Below are 19,035 nucleotides of genomic sequence, written 5' to 3'. Positions count from 1 at the left end.
TTAAGCATCAAGTAAAAAATCTATCTATAGCAATCGATTTCTTCCACACGTAATTGCTCTCTCTATACAATGTTCACGTGAGCTACAGTATATGAAATTCTCCTCTAAGTAGCAATCAGCTTATGTGCATGGCCAGCATCTCCAGTGATCCTATACATGAATGAAACTTATTACACGGCGTCACTGGTGTGTATGATAGTGCCTTGTCCAGTTGCACGGGCATGGAATTACCAAGAGTTTTCCGGCCAGAAATCAGAAATGCATTCTGCAGGCAAATGGCCAAATGGCCAAATGGCCAATTCCCAGGTCAAGTTAGACAGAAGGAGCAATCCTGGCAATCTTTCATAATTCTATCAAGGGCGCTTTTCGTGGAAAGGAATGGCACCTAGGAGGTATGGATTGGGACGGCTCCAAAGACGTAAGTATAATGGATTTTCATTCGCGATGAACGAATTTTTATCCAGTACTATGTATATGCTGTATGGGCCGGCCCCACTGCATACTCCCCAATATCGATTAAACATCAAGTCTGCCAAGCGTACAGAGCTCGGGGCTTTCGGAGATAAATGATCGATGGTGTTGAGGCCTTGAACCGATACAACACCGACGGGGCCACCCGGCTACTACTAGTGGAGTACGGGATGCTATGTACCTATTTTACCATACGAGAAGATTTCGGCAATCGATGCTTGGAGCGTGTATACTATATACCATCAGCAGCAGTTACGAGCCCCGAGTAGCCACGTACAATCTTAAGTGGCTAGCGATAGTCTCGTGATTCAAATTGCTGGGATGCAAGCGTGTAAAGGCACGGCTTACTTTGGAGGATACCTACATATGACCAGAGCGAGCCCAGGGGCATCAAGCTTTTGTGGAGGATTAAGGTAGAGGGTACCTACGTATTCTAATTACAAGCATGCCGCGGTTGCACGTAGGTACCGCGTCTTCGCGCATCCCTGGATATATCCTTTGTAATAAGTGTCCCCTTGGGTGGAAACGATGCAAAAAGCAGGGAGAAGATTCCGATCAGTCATTGGCAATGAGCTTGAAAGGGGGATCATAACCTGGCATTTCCCTATGAGGCACAAGGTGAAATTTGCAAGACGGAATGCTGATGGACCCCGGCCCTCCGGCAGTAGTACTGGAAATATTATGACGTGGAGCTTCGGCCAATCGCAAAACACTGGCGTCAATGTGTGGTCCTGTCCTTCCTTCTGTACGCAGTGGGTAGTGTGTACTTGACGGCACTAGCCAACCTACCAGAGCTCCAAAATAGGTGCAGTAGTCAGCCGTTGAACACGATCTGTACTCTTGCGCTTCACTCAATTCCTTCTCGAACTTTTTCTTTCCTTCTTTTTTTTCTGTACGAACATTTTTCTTCTTTCCCTTCCTCTCTCCCTCCCTCTTCTCCCTCGTTCCCAATTCAATGCATTTACAATCATGTCGAGATTATGGACGAGAATAACGCCTTGGCTGGCCGTTTTCCTCGTCGTCTGCCTGTTGGCGAACACTGCCGAGGCGTCCCTGGGCGACCGGCTACCCGAGTTTCGCGAATGTGTAGAGGTTCGTGCCACAATGAGGAGCACCCATTGAGTATGAGACATTGTAGGGAACAAGAGCTAACCTTGCCCGCACTCATACAGGTCTGTAAGAGAGAGAATTGCGACCCCAAGAACAGCCCGACACACATTCGTGAGTGCAATCCTGCCTAGCTGCGCCTGCTTTCCTCTACTATCGCAGCAGCAAGCTGACCACGCGACCGTACCAGCTCTTCTCCATCGAGTCCTACTCTGGACGTGCCCGCAAGAATGCGACTACACATGCCAACACATCATTACGTCGAGACGAATCGAGCGCAATGAGCCGGTCACTCAGTTCCACGGCAAGTGGCCCTTTGTACGGGTTCTGGGCATGCAGGAGCCCTTCAGCGTGCTCTTCAGCTTGGGCAACATGGTGGCTCATCAAAACGGCCTGGCAAAGCTGCGATCATCCATACCAGCAAACTACCCGCTGCGTTCGTACTATTGCCTGTTTGCGTACATGGGCATTGCCACCTGGATCTTCAGCAGCATCTTTCACGTTCGCGACTTTCCCCTGACGGAACAGCTCGACTACTTTGCGGCCGGCGCTGGCGTCATGTACGGCATGTACTATACTCCAATCTTGGTCTTTCGGCTCGACAAGCCCACGCCTAGGCGGAGGAGCGTGCTGCGGCTGTGGACCGTACTCTGCTGTACACTATACGCATGCCATGTCATGTATCTGAAGCTATGGAAGTGGGACTATACCTACAATATGGCGGCTAATGTCGTGGTTGGGCTGACGCAGAACGCGCTGTGGACCTATTTCAGTTGGAGAAAGTACAGGCAGACGCGCAGGACGTGGGCTGTCTGGCCCGGATGTGTTGTAGCGTGGCTCATGATGGTCATGAGCTTGGAGCTGCTCGATTTTCCGCCGTTATGGGGAGCCCTCGATGCTCACAGTCTCTGGCACCTGGGCACGATATTCCCAACAGTTGTGTGGTACAAGTAAGTTTGTTCTGGACTTGAAGACAAAGACATATCTCAGATGCACAACGGCTAACTTGACCTACAGTTTCCTTGTTAAGGACGCCCAGGATGATATAGCAAAATCTACGAAATTGAAGGATAAGGAGATCGACTGAAGAGTCACAATGGATCATTATAGTCTTGATCAGGACATTATTGGATATGGAAACATTATTTTCCTCAGGGTTTTGGCGGTTAGCCCGCACCAGAACTCGTCCAAGCGAAACAAAACATATAATAATACCAAAGCTGAAGAATAAAATAACAGATCCAATTAAGAAATCAAGGTAATAACCTTTCCCTCCTTCCTTAGGACGCTGATGCACCTTTGGACTCTAGTGATCATTTTTCTCTCTTTCTCTTTATTGCAGCATCGTGGCAAGTGGCCCTCAGTTGGGCATGATTCCATGTTACGGTGATGCCGAGGAAGAAAATGAAACTACTACGTACTCGCAAGACAAGAGGGACGAGCTTCTTCTTCTGTGTCAATCAAGCGTGGTCGTGACTCGTTTCGGAGAAGAAAAGAAAAAGAAAAAGAAAAGAAAAAGACCATTCCAATGATCTAGCCAAAGACATGGATAACAAGCAGTCGTACACAGAGACAACGGTAGCATCATGTCAAGGTTAACGTAGATAGGGAACAATGTTCATTTCACTCAACAATCCGATCTTGTCTGCCTACATGTTCATGTGCACGCAGGTTCGTCGCAAAGAGTACGAGGGCGGCATACATAGCAACGCCTTACACGGCTTCTTTTTTTTTTTAGTCTCTCGAGTCTAGCCCGAAAAAAGGGAGTTTTTTTCACTGGAGTCGCCGCCTTGGTGGGGCCCGCGGGCGGTGAGGCCCGCCGAGTGGCAGTAAATTGGCTGGACGGACCCTGCATACCAGAAAAATTATGCCCGACTCAAGAGTAGTCGCGACTGTTGGTGACAATCTGTGTCTACTCCGTCCATCCCCGTCGTCCCGAGACTGTTTGGTTTTTTCTTTCTCTTCCTCTTGTTTCCTTCACTTCGTCGCCTTCATTCTTTCAGTCGGGGGGAAAAAAAATCCAATAATTCTTGTCGGCAATCAAAAATGGCTACCGGAGCAAACATGGATCTCGACAAGGCCGAGAGCTCTCTCAAGGGCATGGCCCATTCTGAGCAGCACTACTTCAACAGGTGGGTTGAGTTACACGTGCAAATCCCATTCAAGCCGCCCTCTTGACCCTGCTGCTGCGCATTGAAATGCCACCAGACTTGGGGCCTGCCGCATGATGAATGTCTTTATTGAGAATACACTGGCTGACTTTATTCCTCCCCATGATTTAGTTACAACCACCATGGTATGCATCCCAATTCTTATCATATCTGAGTCGCAATGGAGGGGTCGTTGATCTGTGTACTAACGTGGGGCACCAATTATCAGGTATCCATGAGGAGATGTTGGTGAGTACAACACAACTTTCCGGGAAAACTGTTGGAGGCCGTTTTCAACTGACCTGACTCTGTCGCTCTAGAAAGATGAGGTTCGCACGCGATCCTACATGAACGCTATTGTCCAGAACAAGCACCTGTTCAAGGACAAGGTGGTTCTCGACGTTGGCTGTGGTACTGCCATCCTTTCCATGTAGGTCGCTCGTCATCCATACTTTTCGATGCTTTTTGTATTCCACTGCCGTCTCTGTACTGACGCAATGTTCAGGTTTGCTGCCAAGGCTGGCGCCAAGCATGTCATTGGTGTCGACATGTCAACCATCATCTTCAAGGCCAAGGAGATTGTCGCCAAGAACGGTCTGTCTGACAAGATCACCCTGATCCAGGGCAAGATGGAGGAGATTGAGCTGCCTTTCCCCAAGGTCGACATCATCATCTCCGAGTGGATGGGCTACTTCCTCCTGTACGAGTCCATGCTTGATACTGTCTTGTACGCCCGTGACAGATACCTGAACAAGGACGGTCTGATCTTCCCCGACAAGGCAACCATCTTTGCATGCGGTATTGAGGACGGCGAGTACAAGGATGAGAAGATTGGATGTAAGTCAGAAGGACTTTTGTCGAATTGCGCAGAGAACTAACATGTACGTCACACAGTCTGGGATAACGTTTATGGCTTCGACTACACCCCTCTGAAGGAGACTGCTCTGGCCGAGCCCCTTGTCGATACTGTCGAAGTCAAGGCGGCCGTGACGGAGCCTGTCGCCATCCTGTCGCTCGACCTGTACACCTGCACCGTGGCCGATCTGGCCTTCAACGTTCCCTTCAAGCTGCCCTGCCGCCGCGACGACTTTGTCCACGCCCTGGTGGCCTGGTTCGACATTGACTTTACCGCCTGCCACAAGCCCGTCCGCTTTTCCACTGGCCCGCATACCAAGTACACCCACTGGAAGCAGACCGTCTTTTACTTCAAGGACGTCTTGACTGTCACCCAGGGAGAGGAGGTCGAGTGCGAGCTTGATGTCCGCCCCAACGATAAGAACCGTCGCGACCTGGACATCAAGGTCAAGTACCGCCTGGAGACTCAGGACCCGACAAGACAGGCCCAAGGAGAGTGCGAGTACAAGATGTGCTAGAGTGGCACTTGGTATTACTGTAGCTTTCGCGGCCAAGAAGACCTCAAACCTGACTACAGATATCGTCGACAATGACTGTTGACCACAGTGGGCATCTCGATTCAAACTGCAGACTGTTTCGGGAGACGAGGTCCGCGGATGACTCAATGTCGTCTTATTGAACTGCCACTCAAGGGAAGATGTGGCTTGAAGATTATGATACCGCCCCGACGCAAGATTTGAGATTAGATCAGCCATCAAAGAGTCAGAGACATAATCATAGGCAGGGTCCGTCCTGTCCCCGCTCTGTTGGATGGCGCTTGACACCTTGGGGGGACAGAAAGGAACAGAAGCGAGTTTGTAACGCTTCGCGTGTGTAGGCCCCAACACAGACTAGGGTGTCTGTTGTCAGATTTTACATAGCATGCATGCATGAGAATCATGAGATAAGAAGAAGAAATGCATTCCAGAACGTTTTCCAGGAACATTTACATTGACCCAAGGTGCGGTGTCAGTTGGAGATCATCAACACATTTACACTTTTGACATGTGAGGGGGAGAATCCGTGCCAAGAACATTGTATTGATCCATGATCTATTTTAGTATTATAGCAGAACAAAAGTCGGGCAATATTGTGGCGCCGAGTCCGTGCTGGTCTTTCTTTCTTCGCTTCCTGTTGATTTGGGGGTTTTATGATTGCGTTCATTTATTCATGATTTCATCGTCTCATCTTGAGCAGCAGCTTGACATCCTCTGAAGGGATATGCGGATTTTTGATTCTGGATGGTCTCCTAGATTCCACCGCCGTAGTGCTTCACGATGACTGCTACCTTGTTGGCGAGATCGTCCGCCTCGGACCTGGTTGCGGCCTCGGCATACACCCTGCAGGCGTTCTCGGTACCCGAGGCGCGTGCAAATGATCTCGCATTCGTGTACTTCTTGACGCACTGGTCAATCTCGTCCTGGGCCCCGGCGGGCTGGCTCAGCTTTCGCTCAGCATCGGTGGTCTGGAAGAGGTCCTTGTCGCCGACTTCGACTCTCACCAAGCGGTTGGGGAGGTCAGTGTAGGTCATAGCCCAGTCCTTGAGACCCCAGCCCTTGTGAGCCAAAATGACCTCAACCATGAGCATATCGGAAATGGCATCACCAACGGTCTGGTTGATGAGCTCACCGAGGGCCTGCAGCGTCTCGAGGGCGTCCTTCTGCGCAGGGGACTGAGGCTGCTTCTTGGCAAAGGTTTGCATGGCGTCGGACGAAAAGACGACAGTGCCGTGGCCGTTGGCCTCAAAGTATACTCCAATATCGAAGGCGCAAGCAGCGTGGTGCAGGTGCTTAACGCCGGTAGGAGTGCAGACGACAGGCAGCTGAAGGTGCTGCTCGACGTACTTGGTGCTTGCACCATTGGCATAGGCCGTCTGGACGATGCCAATGCGCAACTCCTCCTCAACACCAGCAGTTCGCGCCAGGTCAGCAATGAAGGAGGCAGCCAGCGTAGCGATTCGATCGCCATCAAACATGAAGAAACTGCTCGTGTCAGGGTCGACCCAGTAGTAGATCAAGCGGTCAGCGTCACCGTCCAGCGAGCACCAGCGATCGCCGGGCTGGGCCTGAGGCTTGGGAGGGGCTCTTTGGCGGGTCTTGACGAAGTCGGCGCCACAGTCGAGGTTCAGAATCTCGGGCTTCAACACATCGTCATTGACAACCTTGCAGTCGAAGCCGGTTTTCGACGAGTCAATGTACTTGAGGAGCTCGTTGAGCTTCGGGCCACCCACACCATTGGCACAGTCCACTGTCACGGAGCCAGAGATACGCTTGTTCTTCATGGCACGCTCGAATGCGCTGTTGAGCTTCTTGTAGTATCCAACTTCGCTAACCTCGCCGTACGAGGTGGGTAAACCCTCGGTGTTGACGCAGCGGGTCAGGTAGTGCAGCTGTGGTGTGGTCAGAACCTTGTAGTCGACATAAGCCGTGTTGGTGGCAGCGCAGGCATCGGCCAAGGCCTGGACAAGAGTGATACCGGAAGGACGAGTATCCCTTCCAGCAATGACCTTGCCAGGAGCGGCGAGGTCGAGCTTGAACTGCTGAGCAAGCTTGGCATAAGTATCAGCCAACTCGTCGTGAGTCTTGCAGTTGACCAGATCCGTGGCATATGTTTCCCACTCTTGCTCCAGCATGTCACCCATGGGGTCCACAATCTTGACACCGTTGTCCTTGGCCGGGTTGTGACTTGCAGTTACCATGACACCAATGGCCTGGCCGTTGAGCTTTCGTGATCGAAGGGCGGACAGCAGACCGACTCGGAAGGTGACGCCCTCGAGGAGGTCAGCAGCCATACGGAAACCAGCAGTTCCATACTTGTAGGTGCCGGGAACAATATCGTGCTTCTTGGAAGCCTCAATGATGGCGTTGCGATCCATTTTGGCGGTGATTTCTTATCGATCTGAATAAAGAACAAAGAGTCAGCGGTGAATAGAGCAAGTATATATGGCAGACCAATCCGGCGCTCACAACCGAATGTACCTGGGAAGGACGGGAACGGACCGTTTGGCAGTTGACTAAGTACCGTGGCTGAAAAAGACGGTAGCAAAGGCTAAGCAAGATGATGTAGTAGTCTGTTCAAATTGGCAGAAAGGTATTTGACCCCACCAACCAAAGTAAATAAGTAATGTGGTGATGGTTTGGGAAGATCAAAGTCAGGATTCAGCAACAAAGCTTCTCGAATGGGAAGACAAGGCGAATCAAGCTGACTGATTGATTGATCTTAGTCTACAAAATGTGAACAAGAACAAAAGGAGAGGGAGAGAGAGAAGAGAGAGAGGAAAGGAGCAGTCGTGTCGACAAATAGTAATACGACGACTCGCTTCGGATCGAATCAATCAACGTAAAACCCTTGGAGGCTTTGGGCCCAAGCAACGGCCGCAGTGAGGTAATAGCTTCCTTTCAAGCTTGAACCAACCGGCTTCTGCAAGCAACAGTAGCAGCTGAGCCCCTCGTTTTCTGGTGTCCATTTTCTCTTACATACGAGGTTCCCTCCTGAGACTAAACCACCAAGGTGAAGGAAAACCCCCCCGCCATCCATGGAATGACAGTGACTGGACAGGTCGGCGGGTCCGCCTACAAAAGCCCTTGGCGGTGGGGGGGTGGAAGTGAGCAGAAATAGAACATTGGCGGGCTGAGCCATTAAAAAGCCACGGGCGACACGGCGGGGGTCTTGAGGCTTGCTTTTTGTCTCACAGGCGGCAGACTCCCGTCTAATGGAGGGGCAGCACCAGTAACCCAAAGCTAAAAAGAAGCGGGTGTGTCTATTAAAGAAAAGTCACCTGACTTGGTGTTTGTCTACATCTCCCAGGAACGCGTCGAAATCTCAATGACGCGCTTTCGTTTCTTTTACGCATATTCCGTACTAGGCATGCCGTTCATGATATATGTCCGCAATTGAGCCATTCGTCGAACAGTATTTCGTGCTTCGACTTTCAGCAATGGGCTGTCTCGCCGTTGCCTTTCCCCATGTCAGCCGAATATGAAAAAAATAAAATAAAAAATTGGTCGTCTGTACGGATCTTACCTTGGGTCGCAACTCCAATTCCTTTCATCATTCACCAGCCTATTGGGTAGCAACAACCCTGCACTCCTATGATTAGTTGTTACTGTTGTGACTCTCCACCACGACAGATCGTCTCATACTTTTTCGAGTAAAACTCACTAAACGTTCATCTCAATCGCTTCAACTTCACCATCGCACCATTTTTTGTCAGTTGCTTCGTTTGTTTGCACCATGCCGGCCCCTTCAGATGAAGACTGCGTGAACCCATTGTACCTGAGCTGGGTGAAGGAATGGTTCGATCTCGCCCAGAGACGCAATGCAAAGAGTGTCACGGCGTATCGCAATGCCTACAACTCCCTGAGAGCATGCCCACTCGTCTTTACGCACCCTTGTCAGCTCGAGACTCTCAAAGGTTTCGGCAGAACAATGTGCGACCGGCTCACACAGAAGCTGCAGGAACACTGCAATGCCAACGGGTTGCCGATGCCGTCAAAGAAGAGGCCGAGAAGACGAGGTGCAGATTCGGCAGCACTGGATGGCGATGATGCCGGGGTTTCAGAAGACGAGGAGTCACAACCACGGCCCGCCAAGAAGGCACGAAAGGTCAAGGCTTACGTACCACAATACCGCTCTGGTCCGTACGGCATCCTATTGGGCCTTGCCGAGCACAATGCCTCTGGCATGACGGGCCTGAGTAAGGACGAACTCATAGCGGCTGCTCAGCCTCACTGTGATAGCTCCTACACGACCGCCGACCAGGCCAACAAATTCTACACGGCCTGGAACTCGTACAGAACCTTGGTCAACAAGGAGCTTATTGTTGAAAAGAAGAACCGTGCTCGAAAGTTCTACGTCCTGACTGATGCCGGCCTCGAGGTTGCAAGAAACATCAAGCGAGCGGCTGATCCCTCTGCACCGTCGCCTGAGCCTGATGACAGGTCTGGACCCTCTGAAAGGCGGGAGCCTCCAAGACAAGCAATACAGAAAATACGGCCAATCTCAGTCGATGATGACGATGACGACAATGACGCTCTTTTTGTGGAAAGCGACGTAGAGGTGCCTGCATCTGCCCAAACTTCTGCACCGCGGCCAAAGACAGCACCATCAGAGTTTGCAGACGTTGTCAAGGATGAAAATGGCTCTTCTGATCCTTCAGCTATACCAAGTTTTCGCCCGATTCGCCTACAGCCAGGATCTTTCACCATACAGCTCATGATTGATCAGCGAGAAGTTCGTTCCAAAACTGATCGCGACTATATACAGGAGGAGCTCTACAAGCAGGGCGTCAAGCCAATTGTGAAGCCTCTGCCGCTCGGTGATGCAATGTGGATTGCGAAATGCCACGATCCCAACTTCCTCACTAGGACTGGGGCAGAGGGCGACGAAGTGGCCCTTGACTGGATTGCAGAGCGGAAGCGTCTTGATGATCTTATGTCGAGCATCAAGGATGGTCGCTTCCACGAGCAAAAGTTTAGACTCAAGAATGTTGGACTGAAGAACGTTATTTACATCATTGAAGAATTCAATGTGAACGAGCAAAATCGGTCGCATTACGAGTTGGCGGTCCAATCTGCCATTGCAACCACACAAGTCACAAGTGGATTTTTTGTGAAGCAGACACAAAAGCTGGACGACACAATCCGCTACTTGGTTCGCATGACCAACAAGCTCAAGAAATTGTACGAAGAGAAGCCGCTCTTTATCATCCCGACAGATATCATCACCAGAAAGAACTATCTCCCTTTGCTTCAAAGTCTTCGTGAGAAGGACTCGTCCACCAATCATTACATCAGCTACCAAGCGTTCTCATCCTTGGCATCAAAATCTGAAATGATGACACTCCGAGATGTGTACCTTAGGTTTCTCATGTGTATCAGGGGAGTCACTGGTGAAAAGGCTCTTGCAATTCAGAAGAAGTGGCAGACCCCACGCGATTTCATTGAAGCGTTCGAGGACCTGGGTTCGGGCGAGGTTGGAAGGAAGAAGAAGAACGACATGGTATTCAATGAATTGGGTAACCAACCTGGAGGTAAGAAGATGACCAAGGCTTTGAGTGCAAAAATTGCTGGTATTTGGGCAGATATTCCATCGCAGGCCTGAATTATGCATCACGCATTGCCCGACTTATCACTGGCACCGCGGATCGGACATCAGACTGCTCTCGAGGGGATTCCATGTAAGATATGTTAATTTGCCTGCCATTCCATCTTTTTTACTTCCTTTTTTTTTAAAAAAAAAAAAAGTCACGACGAATCAAGCCAGCAGTGTCATTCTCCAGGGGAAGAATAAAGAAACAATATTGGTCTATATCCTGCTTGCAGTCTATTCACAGTCATTTGTACCTCAATAATCAAAGATTCGTCATGCCAATGTTTATGCGGAATGCGCCCCCATGGCCTGGGCAACTAGATCTTGCACAATCTTTTCGACAATGGGCTTGAGCGCACCTTGGTCGCCCTGAAGGTATCCGGCCATACTCTTCTCGGCGTATTTTGCCAGTACGTCAACCTCTACGTTGACGCTGTCGCCTTCCTTCTTCTGGGCCAGAACGACCTTTTCCTGGGTGTACGAGATGAGCATGACCTCCCACCAGGCCTCGGCATCGTTGACGGCAGTAATAGTCAGACTTGTGCCATCGAGGGCAATGAAGCCCTTGTATACAACATAGCGCATGATGTCGCGGTTCTTGGGCTGGAAGCGCAGAGTAACGGCATTTCCGTCGGGGGCACGGCGGGTAATGGTAGCGATGCTGTCAACGTGACCCTGGACAAAGTGGCCGCCCATGCGGGTGTCGGCGCGGACGGCGCGCTCGAGGTTGACGCGCGAGCCGGCCTTGAGCTCGCCGAGGTCGGTCAGGCGCAGCGTCTCGGGGGCGATGCCGACGGTGAAGGAGGGCCGCGGGTCCGCCTCTGGCGAGAGGGTGGTGGCCGTTAGGCACACGCCGTTGACGGCGATGCTGTCGCCCAGGATGGCGTCGGACAGGAGCGAGGACGAGGCGGGCAGCGCAATGGTCAGCGAGGTGCCGCCGGTCGCATCCTGCGGGTTGAGCTCGGTGACCTCTGGTTAGGTTTTGGTTCTCGGTCAGCGCTTTACTGTTTCTTCCTTCTCCTTGGTGATGCTTCCCTTTCCCTGCAGGTGACGGCAAGGGGCCCGGACGAAGCGGAAAGGTGTCTCGGCGCCTGGGAATATTGCTTTGCACATACCTCCAATCTCTTCGACCAATCCTGTAAACATTTTGGGCGACTTTACGTTGAAAAGTTCCGGCGACAGTTTATCACGAATTGAATTCGGTGAGAGAATGGCGGCCGTCGGCGGATAAAGGTCAACGGTTACTGGCAATACATGATGACATGACGTTTCGCAGCGGTTGAAGCTGCCCCGCCATCCGTCGCCAATGCCAGGAGATGCCCCGCCATTGCACAGGGGGTCCAGGGTGCGGCGCGCGTAGCAGCACTGACTGGCAGGTAGCTAATGTGCGTGTGTCCAGGGATCAGTGTGGAGCATTTTCTTTCTTTCCGATGTGCATCGCTGGGCATTCTGTAGTGTAGATCTAGATCCGTTGGTTGTTCGATCGTAGCTCCAGATACTCACATGTGATAAAAGCATAGATCTGTTCAACCACGACTTCAATTCAAGAAAGTTGATTTTTTATGGTCTAGGTCAAATGGAACATGATGACCGTATAATAATTCATGGCTGTCTGTTAGGCTAAAGTAATGATAATGTATATGGAAGGAGCTGAGCGCCACAACATGATTGGACTACGGGCACTAAGACAAGACGATGCTGCCTGCGCGCTCATCATTCGCTTTCATGATTTCGTTTCGGGAAGTGCAACAAAGGTAGTTTGCTCGATTTCCACATGACGCCACTTTCATGCCCACACAACACAAACTCCATGGCCGCGGAGATCGTGTAATCATAGCGCACAAGCACGAGCACGAGCCCAACGGCAAGGCACATGTCTCATTTTCTTGGATTCCATCATCATATTTGTTTCTTGGAAATGAGGTGACCGATTTGTCTTGTTGTACCTCGCAAGCACCTTCTCCGGATCCAAAAATGATTGCGCGTTCATTGTCAACAACTGCCACTTCGACATGACGGCATTGGTGTAAGGATATGGATCCAGACTTGGACGACAAAACGGCCCTTTTCAGTCGACTGCAAGACTTGGAGCAAATCGATGAGACCGACGACCAGATCCTTGAAGCCGAAGAAGCTAACCACCGAGCCAAATGCAAGGCCTTTGCACATTCTAGTCCGAGGAAACCAACACCAAGAACACGATCAACTGTTGGCGGCACCAGTACCCCACGTCTTGAGGCTCCTCGAAGAACAGCCTCTGACTCTGCCGCTGTTCAGAGGACACCAAGAGCTACCCCTCGAGCAGACGTGATCATCATTGAAGATACGCCCGAGCCCGAAGGAAATCCGACAAAGAGGCCCCAACTTGCGTCGCTGCTCAACGTGACTTTTAATGAGGAAATTATATCTGTACCAGACTCAGTGCAAGCATCTTCCAGCCAACCGAGCCGGAAAGTCTCACGCCCGCAACTGCGCAGGACGAACCGGTCATCACCATCAGCTGAAGACACACCATCAGTCACCATGGGCAAACGCAAGAGACCCACAAAGCTCAATATGGCGCCTGAGGCACAGCAATGGTTCAAGGGCTCGTCATTCTTCTACTTTCCAAATAATGACACCAATGCTGTGCGAGAGCGGCGCATCACCAAAGCCCGTGAGCATGGCGCCGAATGGGTGCGTACCTTGAGAGAGGCCACGCATTTGATTGTCGATGCAGATCTCACTCACAAGGACCTTGAAAAGGCCTTTTCTGCCAATGAGTTGGCGGATAAGATTGTTGTCAATGATGTATACCCCATGGAATGCATCAGCTACCGTACCTTTTTGAAACCAGATCGGGAGAAATTCAAGGTCCAAGGATTATCGTCCACGCTCAACTCGTCAGTCGATCCTCCACAATCATCAGAGACATCGGAACGGTCGTTGCAGCCCAAGGCACCTAGAAGTCGCGCCCGAACTGGTCATCTCGATCCGGCCGCCACCCCTCCGAGGAGTGATGCTTCTACACAGAAGAGTACTCAGCTATCTTCAGGCAACGTCATTTCCGATTCCCAATTGGGGAGTCAAAAAGCCACTGCGGACGTTGATCACGAAAACAGTGTTAGCCAAGAGGAGATGCCACTAGACGTGTCCCAGGCAGGAGCAGAGGGTAAGGCGGATGAAGATGAGCTCGCGCAAATTATCCATTTCGCCAAAGCCAATCCAGATGCCAACGTTGATGCTGAGAGTGAAATGGAGGACGACAGGCGCCCATCGTCTGCGGACATTTCGACTGCTCCTTCTATCGAACAAACCGCAGTTGACAATGGGAGAGAAAGTTCGGATGATGAACCGCAGAGGAAGAATCCCCGGAAAACAAAGGCCAAACGCCTCAAGAATGAGAATTGGCAAGACAAGTTTGCTTGCATGAAGGGGGGCACGAAGGACGCCAAGCCTGATAACCCCAATGCTGATACAATTGCCATGTTGCAGTCCATGTGTGACCACTACACAAGAAATAATGAGCATTGGCGTGTGACCGCCTATCGCAGAGCAATTTCAGCCCTTCGTCAGCAGTCAACCAAGATTCTCACATCAAGCCAAGCAAAGGATATTGCAGGTATTGGTGATCGACTCGCCGACAAAATTGAAGAAATTGTCACCACTGGCCGCCTCAGGAGGCTGGAAGAAGCTGCGAATGAACCAAATCATGAGGCCCGTGAATTATTCTTGAAGGTCTATGACGTCGGTCTCCAGACGGCAGAGAAGTGGATTGCTCAAGGTTATCGGACCCTAGACGATTTGCTCGAGAGGGCCAATCTCAGCAGGAACCAGCGTATAGGCGTGGAGCACTTTGACGACTTGAATACGCGCATCCCACGCGCTGAAGTTGAGGCTTTGGGTGATCACGTCAGGAGAGTGGCCCGGGAATTAGACTCTAGAGTCGAGCTGCTCATTGGGGGCAGCTATCGACGAGGTTCGGACAGCTCAGGAGATATAGACTTTATAGTCACCAAGAAAGGAACAACGGCAAGTGCTGACCTTGGGCCATTTCTCGACGAACTAGTCGGCAGATTGATGCGTCAAGGCTTTCTGACAGCCGGTCTTGCAACATCCCGGTCCGATACTGGAAACAAATGGCATGGATGCTGTGTACTTCCCAAGGAAGAGTTTCCTGGTGATAGGACACAATACAAGCCAATATGGAGACGGATCGATTTCCTCCTGGTTCCCGAGACCGAGTTTGGTGCGGCACTGCTATACTTTACCGGCAATGACTTGTTCAACAGGAGCATGCGCTTATTAGGGGATAAGAAGGGCATGTGCCTGAATCAGCGAGGGCTCTTTCGTGGCGTCATAAGAGGCCCAGGCAGGGTCAAATACACTGATGGAGAGCTAGTGGAAGGGAGAGATGAAAAGAAAATCTTTGAGGCTCTGGGGGTTCAGTGGAGAGAGCCGCATCAAAGGTGGTGCTAGACGTGAATCTGGTTCCACGACGCCCATGAAGATGGTGGTGGTGCCTCGAAGAATGACTTCTTCGAGACACCAAAGTCGTACAAAGGAGCAACATTGGCCTAACATCGATAGCCTGTTAACTTGGTATACGTCTTGCAAACAAGGTACAGGACAGATAATGATTTCCATCCTGGAGGCCGAGCAGACCCGTGATAGCACGTCATCAATATAGCAAGGTCTTACACCGCCATGATAAAACAAGAAAAAGATTTACAGCCTTGTGTCAAAAGTGGCTGTATCCAACTCTGATACTCGTGGACCCCTGACATGCCTAGCCGCCATCTGTACATGCATATAACACAGTTTCTGCAATCCGGGTATCACGAAATGCAAGAGAAAACCTTGAAATATGACGTGCATATTGATTGAACCAGCCATGCCAGCCTAGCCCATGCCAGCCTTGCAACCTTGAAACGGTTATGATATTGCTTTTTCTTCTTCCCCCCCCCTTCTCTCGTTTGAGTTGATGAAAGCTGCCAAAAATGCGCGCGCGTACAACTGTAACACCGTTTTCTTTCACCGCCTCCGTGTTTCTCCCCGCCACTTGCAATGTTCATCAATTAGACTTTGTGATTACACGTGGTCAAGCATGCAGCCACGGGCGATTTCTATCCCCTTCTGAAGATCCTGCCGCCCGACCCCCTTTGCCTCTCCACCTGAGAGTGGATGGATAATTGTGTCAGATGTCAAGATGTCAAGTTTGTCTTGGGCTGTCGAATAGACGGAAGCATGTCTCACCGAGCAGCAAGGTACCTGATTGACTAAGTGGAAAGATTATGGTAAAGAGAATTGTAGAATTTCTTCAAGGAGCTCTAAAGTTTGTATACCGTGATAGCCTAAACATTGAATGGTATTTGTCCTCCTCTAGCCATTTAGGTTTGTACTTTTTGTACTTTATATATTCAAAAGACGGCATGAATAGAATAAATTTAGAAAAACTTTTTTATGCAAAATGACACGCTGTTTACCTCACCAGCGCAGAGCGGTTGGTATTCCCTGCATACGCCCTTGCGTCTGTCAGGGGGATACTATTCTTCTCGCGCGGATCAAAAGGGCTGGCCGTGTGGTCGCGGGAGTAGAGGCTGGTGCCGGGTACGTCATTGGCGCCGCCGCCGACGACGACGTCGTCGTTGAGGACCTCGCGGGTCAGCTCGACATAGTCATAGGCGAACTCGCCAATCTCGGCGTCGTCGATGCCGAGGATCTCGGCCTCCTCGTGGGCGCGGAGGCGCAGGCCGGGGATCATGTTGATGAGGAACAGGATCAGCGTCGTCAGGACAAACGAGTACAGGCCGCCGGCGACCGAGTCGGCCAGCTGGTAGCCCAGCTGCACCCAGTGGCGGTCGAGCCAGCCGCCCGCGATCACGGTGCTGCCGTCGAGCGCCGCCACGGAGCGGCTGGCGAACAGGGCCGTGCACACGTTGCCCACGAGACCGCCGACGGCGTGCACGGCGAAAATGTCCAGGGCGTCGTCGACTCCGACGAGGAACTTTAGCTTGGTTGCGTAGTTGGCGCACGAGGCTCCGAGTATTCCATAGAGGACCGAGGCCCAGACTGGGACGAAACCTGGTGGGATATAATTAGTATATGATAAGATATTCGCGAATGCCAGGACACGGAATTTGGAAAAAGTGCTTACCTGATCCCGGCGTGATGGCTACGAGCCCAGCAATGACCCCCGAACAGAAGCCTACAGCCGACCACTTTCTCTCCAGCCTATAATCCAGGAGACACCAGGTGACACCGCCGACACAGGCTGCCAGGTTGGTAACGGTGGCGGCAATGACGGCGCGCAGGTTGGCGGCCAGGGCGGAACCGGCGTTGAAGCCGAACCAGCCCACCCACATGAAGACAGTACCAATGACAATGTGCGTGACATTGTGCGGCCGGTAGTTGAGCTCGTGGGTGCCGTGGCCGCGGCGGCGGCCCAGCATCATGGAGTAGGCGAGGGCGGCGCAGCCCGAGGCAATGTGCACGGGGGTGCCGCCGGCAAAGTCGAGCCCGCCCATCTTGTTGGACCAGCCGCTCGGGTTCCAGGTCCAGCAGGCAATGGGGTCGTAGACAATCGTGGCCCAGATGAACATGAAGATGACGCAGGGCAGCATGCGCCCGCGCTCGGCCACGGCGCCCGTCGCCAGCGCCACCGTGATGGCCGAGAACATGCCCTGGTACACGGCGAAGAGCAGGTCCGGGATCCGCGTGGACCCTACCGACGGGCGCGCCAGGACGTTTTTGAAGCCAAAGTTGGCCAGGTCTCCCAGGAATGGGCCGGCCGTGTGCGAAAAGGTCAGGGAGTAGCCCCAGAAGAACCATTGGAAAGATGTGACGGCCGTTGCCATGACGGACAACCATATGAGAGACAATGCCGACTTTCGCCGTGCGAGACCAGAGTAGAAGAAGCTGTATTGGAGGGTTTCTTTGTTTAGTATACGAGGGGCAACCACCCGGCCAGGAAGAAGGTCTGAAAACTCACCCAACACCAGGTATCATGAGAAGGACGAGAGCCGTGGCTGTTATCATCCAAGCAATATCTCCCGACTCGTACCATATGTTCAAGTTCTCCGTCGTGGGATCCCCTCCATCTGCCTCGGTGCCATTGTATGGTGTTTTGCCGACATAGTAGTCATCGAGGTCTATACCGTCCACGACGACCATTTTGAATATGGTTGGGGGGGACAAAATCCTCTCAAGAGCCGAATCAAATCGAAATTGGCGGTTTAAAATGGAGAATCAATATCGTCGACTTTGAAATATCGAAAGAGGTAGTCAGTCCACCGGAGTCCAGGTCAAGTTGGCAGCCTTTTTTGGGGAGGTTTTCTTCAAGTATGGGTTTTCGTCGTCGTCAAGAAGGGCGGTGGAACATGCAGAAATTGATGATGCCGCCTGCAAGAAGGAGTGGATTGTCAGGCGTTGTAGGGGGGAGTACAACAGTGTCTCTGAGGCAAAACACACAAGTGACAGCTGTTCCCAGAAGAAGCAATTCCAGAAGTGGCCGGGGGGGAAAGAAGGCTGATCAACTGAAAACGTGGAGACGTTGGCGGCGTCCCCGGATGCAAGAGAAGCAAAAGTTGGTATATATATGAGAAAATAAATTATAGTATGGATGGAGCACGCGGCGGCAGGCTTGTTGACGGCGGCTGGGGGTGGAGAATAAAAGAGGCTCACTCACACGCCCATTTAAGGTATTATACAATGGAGGGGCAAAAGAGAAAGGAATGGAAGTGGGTTCTGCAAGAGCTGGGAAAAAAAGAAGGAATCGTCCACAAATGTACTGCAAAAGGGCCGCGCAAAACCACACTTATCAGAGATAGATGGTTGAAGACGATGCGAGTTTGTCCGTCGGTTTCCCCCCCTCCAGCCTGTATCGTACCTATGGTACCTACATGGACGACCAGGGCCGGCCGGACCCCTTGCAAGGGCTTACGAGGGGTGGGAGATTGACCGGATCGCCCGTCAATGACTTGTGTGTGTGTGTGTGTTTGCTCGTTGCATGTTATCGCAACGCTATACCAGCTTAGGGGCGACAACCCAAAGCAGTATGATCGCATGGCAAGTGGATCCCGTTCTATTTTCTAGTCTAGTGTAGGGATGAGTGTGTACGTTACGAGGCCAGTACGTGGGTAGGGTTGGTACGGAATATATATATGTGTGTATATATATCATCTCTCTTGTATTTGAGGAAAGTCTCCAGTCAAGAGCCAGTCTGTCTATCTGGGTTGTTGTAGTAGTAGTAATGGTTACTGTTGTCATTCCTTTTGCACATGGAAGGCAAGAATGTCATGGTATAAAGAGGTCATATATCGCTAGAATGTCAGACAGACGGAGA

The 19,035-nt window shown here is 51.4% G+C and overlaps 7 protein-coding genes across 7 annotated transcripts; 4 read left to right on the top strand and 3 right to left on the bottom strand.

The window, feature by feature from the left end:
- Positions 1–1,440: 1,440 nt before the first annotated feature.
- Positions 1,441–2,665, top strand: PFICI_01389 (uncharacterized protein; the record flags this gene model as incomplete). The annotated part of the gene is made up of 4 exons (XM_007829970.1): positions 1,441–1,563; positions 1,644–1,692; positions 1,769–2,528; positions 2,596–2,665. The coding sequence occupies 4 exons, from the start codon at positions 1,441–1,443 to the stop codon at positions 2,663–2,665; spliced, it is 1,002 nt and encodes a 333-aa protein (XP_007828161.1).
- A 959-nt stretch (positions 2,666–3,624) lies between these two features.
- PFICI_01388 (arginine N-methyltransferase) lies at positions 3,625–5,101 on the top strand (the record flags this gene model as incomplete). Its single annotated transcript, XM_007829969.1, has 6 exons — positions 3,625–3,710; positions 3,861–3,874; positions 3,958–3,977; positions 4,049–4,158; positions 4,234–4,565; positions 4,623–5,101. The coding sequence occupies 6 exons, from the start codon at positions 3,625–3,627 to the stop codon at positions 5,099–5,101; spliced, it is 1,041 nt and encodes a 346-aa protein (XP_007828160.1).
- Positions 5,102–5,871: 770 nt separating this feature from the next.
- PFICI_01387 (uncharacterized protein) lies at positions 5,872–7,497 on the bottom strand (the record flags this gene model as incomplete). Its single annotated transcript, XM_007829968.1, has 1 exon — positions 5,872–7,497. The coding sequence occupies one exon, from the start codon at positions 7,495–7,497 to the stop codon at positions 5,872–5,874; it is 1,626 nt and encodes a 541-aa protein (XP_007828159.1).
- A 1,358-nt stretch (positions 7,498–8,855) lies between these two features.
- On the top strand, positions 8,856–10,724 carry PFICI_01386 (uncharacterized protein; the record flags this gene model as incomplete). Its single annotated transcript, XM_007829967.1, has 1 exon — positions 8,856–10,724. One exon carries the CDS (start codon positions 8,856–8,858, stop codon positions 10,722–10,724), a length of 1,869 nt encoding a protein of 622 aa, XP_007828158.1.
- Positions 10,725–10,997: 273 nt separating this feature from the next.
- PFICI_01385 (uncharacterized protein) lies at positions 10,998–11,858 on the bottom strand (the record flags this gene model as incomplete). Its single annotated transcript, XM_007829966.1, has 2 exons — positions 10,998–11,683; positions 11,828–11,858. The coding sequence occupies 2 exons, from the start codon at positions 11,856–11,858 to the stop codon at positions 10,998–11,000; spliced, it is 717 nt and encodes a 238-aa protein (XP_007828157.1).
- Positions 11,859–12,746: 888 nt separating this feature from the next.
- On the top strand, positions 12,747–15,170 carry PFICI_01384 (uncharacterized protein; the record flags this gene model as incomplete). Its single annotated transcript, XM_007829965.1, has 1 exon — positions 12,747–15,170. The coding sequence occupies one exon, from the start codon at positions 12,747–12,749 to the stop codon at positions 15,168–15,170; it is 2,424 nt and encodes an 807-aa protein (XP_007828156.1).
- A 1,003-nt stretch (positions 15,171–16,173) lies between these two features.
- Positions 16,174–17,864, bottom strand: PFICI_01383 (Ammonium transporter 1; the record flags this gene model as incomplete). Its single annotated transcript, XM_007829964.1, has 3 exons — positions 16,174–16,775; positions 16,849–17,609; positions 17,683–17,864. 3 exons carry the CDS (start codon positions 17,862–17,864, stop codon positions 16,174–16,176), a joined length of 1,545 nt encoding a protein of 514 aa, XP_007828155.1.
- Positions 17,865–19,035: the final 1,171 nt, after the last annotated feature.

The sequence above is a fragment of the Pestalotiopsis fici genome (genome assembly GCF_000516985.1).
Source record: "Pestalotiopsis fici W106-1 unplaced genomic scaffold PFICI_Scf_1, whole genome shotgun sequence".
Taxonomy (NCBI): Eukaryota; Fungi; Ascomycota; class Sordariomycetes; order Amphisphaeriales; family Sporocadaceae; genus Pestalotiopsis; species Pestalotiopsis fici.
The sequence above is the reverse complement of the archived record's forward strand: the minus strand, read 5'-3'. Positions and strand labels throughout refer to the sequence as shown.